Source organism: Serinus canaria, chromosome 19, assembly GCF_022539315.1.
Source record: "Serinus canaria isolate serCan28SL12 chromosome 19, serCan2020, whole genome shotgun sequence".
Classification (NCBI taxonomy): domain Eukaryota; kingdom Metazoa; phylum Chordata; class Aves; order Passeriformes; family Fringillidae; genus Serinus; species Serinus canaria.
Genome location: NC_066332.1, coordinates 10,533,185 through 10,538,850, shown reverse-complemented (window position 1 = coordinate 10,538,850; position 5,666 = coordinate 10,533,185). Strand labels below are relative to the sequence as shown.

The following is a 5,666-nucleotide window of genomic DNA, read 5'->3' as shown; positions in this document are numbered from 1 at the left end:
AGTCGAGGGCAGAGGGACCGTGGAGGTATCTCCCGAGGCGAGCGGAGCTAGGCTCAGTCCTTCTGAGGAGAGGAGAGCGACGAGGATGGTGACGAGTCGGACGACGGCACCGAGCTGACACCTCGCGGTGTTAGCAGTGATTCCGGGAGACGTACCGTCCGAGGATGGGCGAGAGGACCCGATGGAGAGGAGATAGGACGACTTGGCCTTGTACGACACCGGCCAAGCGGATCCGACGTGGGCAGTTCCAGGGAGGACTTTCTGTTGAGGAGTACGTTGAAGCAAGGATCCGACACCCCAGAGGAGACTGGAGCACGCCGATCCCCTAGAGGACGTAGGACTCTGTGATTTGTTCGTGTGGTCGAGTGAGGAAGGTAGGCGAGCAGGATGAGGACTGAGGAGATAGTGAGAGGAGAGGAGACTCGGCCACTGTAGAGTGCTCAGGTCTTAGCGCACTGAAGGATCGAGGATTTCTCCGAGGCCCGAGCGAACCGGACCCCCCGAGCCGTACCGGATGGATCCGGCAGATGAGAGAGGAATTGATTTTGGATGGAGGACGAGGAGCCTGATCGAGGGAAGCCCCTTGATGGAGAGGTAGATTTTTGGAGAGCGAGCGGATCGAGGTTTAGAGGTGAGCCCTGGATTGAGGAGAGCGAGAGGGAGAGGAGAGGATCCGAGGACTAACCCCCCCATTTGACGCGAGAGGACGCAGGATGATCCGAGGCAAGGACGCAGATGAGGAGAGGAAGAGGACGAGACGAGGAGATGTAGGGATTTTGCTCCTGCGAGGAGAGGGAGGAGAGGAGAGGAGCGGAGGAGGATTCGTGACGGACGCATCTTTCGGAGACGGCGTAGTCGGTGCAGAGGAGTTAGGAGAGGATTGAGGCTTACGCGAGGAGAGAGCGAGGACGGAGAGGAGGCGGAGAGGACGAGAGCCGGAGCGCGATTGAGGTAGGAGGAGACGATGGAGGAGAGGGGAGGCGGAGGGAGGGTAGGACAGGAGGGAGGATCGAGACGAGGAGAGGAGAGCGAGAGGAGGCCTGAAGGAGCGCGAGGAGAGGAGAGGAGGAGTTGAGAGGCGGCAGGAGAGGAGAGAGAAGGACGAGGGAGAGGGAGAGGAGAGGGATGGAGTGAGCTCGTGCAAGAAATGCAGCAAATCTCCAAAGCAATCCCTGGTGCCCACTCTGCTAGGCAACTACAGCCAGACCTGGAATAAAACATCCTCAGTCTTCTGCCCTTCCTCCCTTTTGTGGCCTCCAAACAACCCCAAATAAAGCACTCATCCCAGGGAGCAGCAGACACCTGGCTCTGGAGCAGCAAAAGCAGAGATGGTTAGTGTCTCTCTCTAGTGTCTGCACACACAGTGTGTCCCCAGTTGTGACAGAGATGATTTGTCACCCCCATAGTCACTTCTGCCCTGTTCCCGGCTTTACCAGTTGTCCAATAAAGGGATTTTTGCAGCAGACACCCTGCCCCTCTGCCTCCAGCCCATGGTGGTTGGGTGTTATGCTGCCTCGAGAGGATGCAGAGCAGGTGAGAGGGGAGAAATTGTCTGGAGCTCAGGAATGAGGCAGCACCTGCCTTTGGGACAGTCTGGGCAAACATGCTCCTTGCTCAGGAGGCAGATTCCCTCAATCCCCAATCCTTACACTGCCCCAGGCATAGAGCAAGGATGAAATTTCCCCTGGAAGCCAAGAAAGAACCTCAAACCTGCGTCTCACATGCACTGCTCCCACAGCTTGTCACATTAGGGCCCACTCCAGCTGTCACCTCCCACCAGCATCCCTGCTGCCAACTGAGAACCCCCTCCTATGCCCCCCACACATGCCCTGCCCACCATGGCCACATCCAGCCCCTGTTCTGCCTTGGCATGGATTCAGCTTTATTGCACATTCTGCAAAGTCACAGCCAGATCCATGAAAGGGTCTGGCAGCAGGAAAACAAGAGGGCTCTCCTGCCACCTCCATGTGCCTGACACCCCTGTGCAGGCAGGACAGTGTCCTGAGCCAGTGGCATCCCATGTCCCTGAGAGGTGGGAGGAGATCTCAGCAGGATGCAGGTGCCTCTCTGCTCTGGCTGCAGGAGAATCAGGATGGGAGAAGGTCTTGCAGGCAGGATCAGACTGTAGTGAGGGCAGCCAGTCCCAGCTGAGCCCATCCTCAGAACCTGAGCCCTATATCACTGTCCAGAGCTCCTCAGGATCCACATGGTCCTTGCAGAAACCCTGGTCCCCAGTGCTACAGCTGTTGCAGGAAATTGAGGACAGCAGTGATGAATTCTTCAAATTTATCCTGATGGACTATGTGGCCTGCACCTTTAATGTACTGGATCTCCGCCTTTGGGAAGAGACGTTGGATCTCTGAGTAGTCTCTGGAGCTGCAGGACAAGAGAACATGCCATGATCAGAGGTACCTCTTGGTGTTTTCCCCCACCCTCTCCAAGCAGAGGATGATCCCAGATATGACTCCTTTCCTGCTGGGAAAGCCTAGGGGGCCCCCAGGTTCCCCCTTGTTCCAGTGTGTCGGTGTCACCAGCTGCTGGAGAAACAGCCCTTGCTCAGGACCTTGCCCATCCCGGGGGCTCCTCCCTCTCTTGGCAGCTGCAAAGAGCACAAAAGGTCGAACCACAGACCTGGAACTGCTTCTCTCCAGTCTCACCTGATATAGGGCGAGTCAGACCCTCCCAAGAAGAGTGCAGGACCAGGATATGGCTTTTGGAAGACAGGGAAGTTCATGATATCTGCCAGGTGCTGGGAAATAGCCTCCAGATTCACCCGCCACATGTAGCAGCCCTCCACCTCCACCAGGTTGGTGAGGAGGAACTGTCTCAGCTGTGGGAGCTGTCATGGAAGAGGATCATGCACTCTTCAGTAAGAGCAACAAAACAGACAGATGTCCTGGCATCCTCCATCCTCCCCATCTCCCAAGGGATTTCCTACCTTGACCACGTGCTGCAGCTGGTCATCTGCCAGCTGGCGTGCTGCGGAGCGGGACAGCCCCGCTGGGACCTTCACCTCCTTCATGGCTGAAATGTAGGCAGAGAATTCAGACACGGGGGCGGTTGAGCCCGGACCAATGTCTACGGAGATGAGGCGCTCCACCAGATCTGGCTAGAGACACAAGCAGGGTAGATCAGATGCCAGGATCTTCCAAGATCTCCCTAATGGGAGTGGGCACAGGGCTCCACTCCCAGTCAGATTCTCTGGAGTCTCTTTGCTCCTTCCTGTCTCAGTAGGAACCTCCATGTGCCCTACCCAGAGTCATTGTCCTTAGCACAGATCTCCAAGCTCCCTCACAGTTGGTGCTGGAGGGACAGGGCAGAGCATGGGCTGGTGGACACAGATTTGCTCCTGCTCCTGTAGCCTGGCTTACACCACCCACACTGACACAGACAAGTGTCAGGTTTGTGGAGCTGGGGGCAAAGCTGGCTCCAGTAAACAGTCTCAGAAGGTGTTATCCCCGTCCTACAGCCCCACCTGGAACGTCCTGAGCCTGTGACCCCATTCCCACCCCCGTGCCTGCTGACCCGCTGCAAGGCCAGTGTCATGGCTGTCTTGCCCCCCATGCTGTGTCCCACGAGGATGCACTTGGTGATGCCCAGGCGGCTCAGGAGGTGCTGCACGTCCAGGCTCATCGCTTCATACGTCATCACGGGGCTGTGGGGGCTGCTGCCGTGGTTCCGGGCATCCACTGTCAGCACCTGTCAGGGCCGGAGCAGTGTGTCACCCCAGGCACTGCCCAGCATGACCCCAGACCCCTCCCTGTGTGCTGCGCCTCCCCCCATGCCCTGGCTCTCACCTTGCCACTACCACGGCGCACCAGTGTCTTGGCCACCGTCTGGAAGTTGCTGTGGCTACCAAAGAGCCCGTGGAGCAGGATGAGGGGTAGCCGATCCCTGCGACCTTCCACCTCCATGTGGGTCAGGGGTACTGCACTGCAGGCAGACAGGGATGGGGTATGGCCAGAGGTGAAGGGGGGAAGTGAGCCTTGCCCTTCTGCCCAGCCCTGGTGAGGCACATTTGGAGTGTTGTGTCCAGTCCTGGGCTCCTCAGGAAAAGGGAGACACGGAGCTCCTGGAGCAGTGCCAGACCAGGCTGGGAGAATGAGGAGGGCCTGGAGCATCTCTGTGCCCAGGAAAGGCTGAGGGAGCTGGGGCTGTTCAGCCTGGAGAGAAGCCCCAGCTAAGAGGGACCCTCAGCCCTGAGTGTCCCTGTCTGTTCCTGTCTGTCCCTGTCTGTCCCTGTGTGCAGGGAGGGGCAGAGCAGGGCCCAGGCTCTGTCCCTGGGCAGGGACTGAGCCCAGAACTGCCCCTGCCCAGGAGGCACAACTCCTGCCCTAGACAGTGCCCAGCCCTGAACAAGCTGCCCAGGGAGGGGCTGGAGTCTCCCTCAGCAGGGATACTGCAGAGCCCTGTGCACACAATGCTGTGCCCTGTGCTCTGGGATGGCCCTGCCTGAGCAGGGAGGTGGCACCAGGGACCCTCGGGGCTCCCTTCCAGGCCGGCCCAGTGTGGACTCTGTGAGGGCGTGGCCAGGGCTGGGCCAAGGGCAGGCAGGAAAGGGGGCGTGGTCAGAGGCGTGGTCAGGCTCCGTCCACCACCCATGTGAGGAGCCTCGATGAAAGGGGCGTGGCTTGGGGGAGGCGTGAACAGAACCCTTGTAGAAGCCACGCCCCTGCTCGGGGGTTTCCCTCCTGGGACCCTTCCCGGGACCGTTCCCGCCGCCCCCACCCCGCCCCGCGCGCGCCCGGGCCCTTACGTGGCCACGGAGCGGGCGGCAGCGGCGGCGGGCGGCGGGAGGGGCGGCAGGGAGGGGGCGCTGGGCAGCCGGCGGAGCATCATGGCGGCGGCAGCGGCGGCGCGCGGGCCGTGACGCGACAGGCGCGGGTCGCTCCGCCCCGCCGGCGGGGGGCGCCCCCGCGCGGCAGGAGGGCGGCAGCGCACGCGCGGAGAGGGTCACGGCGGGGCCGCTCCCGCTGTTGCTCCCGCGGGCCCCAGAGCGGTCAGCGGGGCAGGGGGGTTGGGGCCCGGAGGAAGTGAGCCGGCCTGGCGGGTCCCTGCGGGCGGCGGGGGTTCAGCAGGGCCCCTCCGCCCGCCGTCGCCCGCAGACACAGCGGGACCGGCCGGCTCAGCCCCTCACTCACCGCCCCCGGCCTCGCTTTTCACAGGACCGGCCCCGCGCTCCTGCGGCGGCTCCTTCCCCTTTGTCCCTGGCCGCTGGAGCGTGGCGGCGGGCGGGAGGGAGCGGCCGAGCAGGGCGGCCTCGCCCCAGCGCGGCTCCCGGGAGAGGGAAGCACCTCGCGGCCCCCCCGGCGGCCCCAGACTTTGGACTGCGGGTAGGGAGTGTCCCTGCGGCATCCAGCGGCTCCTCCGCTGCTTCCCGCCCCGACCGTTCCCAGAGAGCTGCCCCCGGAATGCAGGGGGATAACGGGTCTCCTCCCCGAGCAGGGACGCCCGGCGCGCTGCGGCTGAGCCCTCTGTCCCCAGCCTGGTGCCACTCCGGTTCCGCCGCAGCAGGGTGTGTAGGGTGCCTTGGGGGCCTGAACCGTCGTGTTCCCCCTCCCTGTGCCCACCTCGATCGGGCCGCACATCTCAAGGACACTCGGGTACCAAAACAGGACACGTTTATTGACAAATGTAACCGGTACAGACCACGCGTAACAGGGACA

The 5,666-nt window shown here is 62.0% G+C and overlaps 1 protein-coding gene across 2 annotated transcripts; it reads right to left on the bottom strand.

The window, feature by feature from the left end:
- Nucleotides 1-1,858: 1,858 nt before the first annotated feature.
- ABHD11 (abhydrolase domain containing 11) lies at nucleotides 1,859-4,882 on the bottom strand. Of its 2 annotated transcripts, XM_050981956.1 has the most exons (6): nucleotides 4,757-4,882; nucleotides 3,798-3,933; nucleotides 3,526-3,699; nucleotides 2,939-3,109; nucleotides 2,658-2,839; nucleotides 1,859-2,376 (listed from the first exon to the last, which is right to left on the bottom strand). In XM_050981956.1, exons 1-6 carry the CDS (start codon nucleotides 4,837-4,839, stop codon nucleotides 2,238-2,240), a joined length of 885 nt encoding a protein of 294 aa, XP_050837913.1. In that variant the 5' UTR covers nucleotides 4,840-4,882; the 3' UTR covers nucleotides 1,859-2,237. The 2 variants fall into 2 exon arrangements, with proteins under 2 accessions (XP_050837913.1, XP_009092894.4); XM_009094646.4 differs by lacking the exon at nucleotides 4,757-4,882 and having other exon boundaries at nucleotides 3,798-4,718.
- Between the last annotated feature and the right edge of the window lie 784 nt (nucleotides 4,883-5,666).

Excerpts from the sequence above, each read along its gene's own strand:
- ABHD11 (XM_009094646.4), bottom strand. The coding sequence starts at position 4,121 with ATGCTCCAGGCCCTCCTCATTCTCCCAGCCTGGTCTGGCACTGCTCCA. Across the intron at positions 3,700-3,797 it reads TGCGCCGTGGTAGTGGCAAG|GTGCTGACAGTGGATGCCCG; the intron begins GTGAGAGCCAGG and ends CGGCCCTGACAG. Across the intron at positions 3,110-3,525 it reads TGACACTGGCCTTGCAGCGG|CCAGATCTGGTGGAGCGCCT; the intron begins GTCAGCAGGCAC and ends TTGTGTCTCTAG.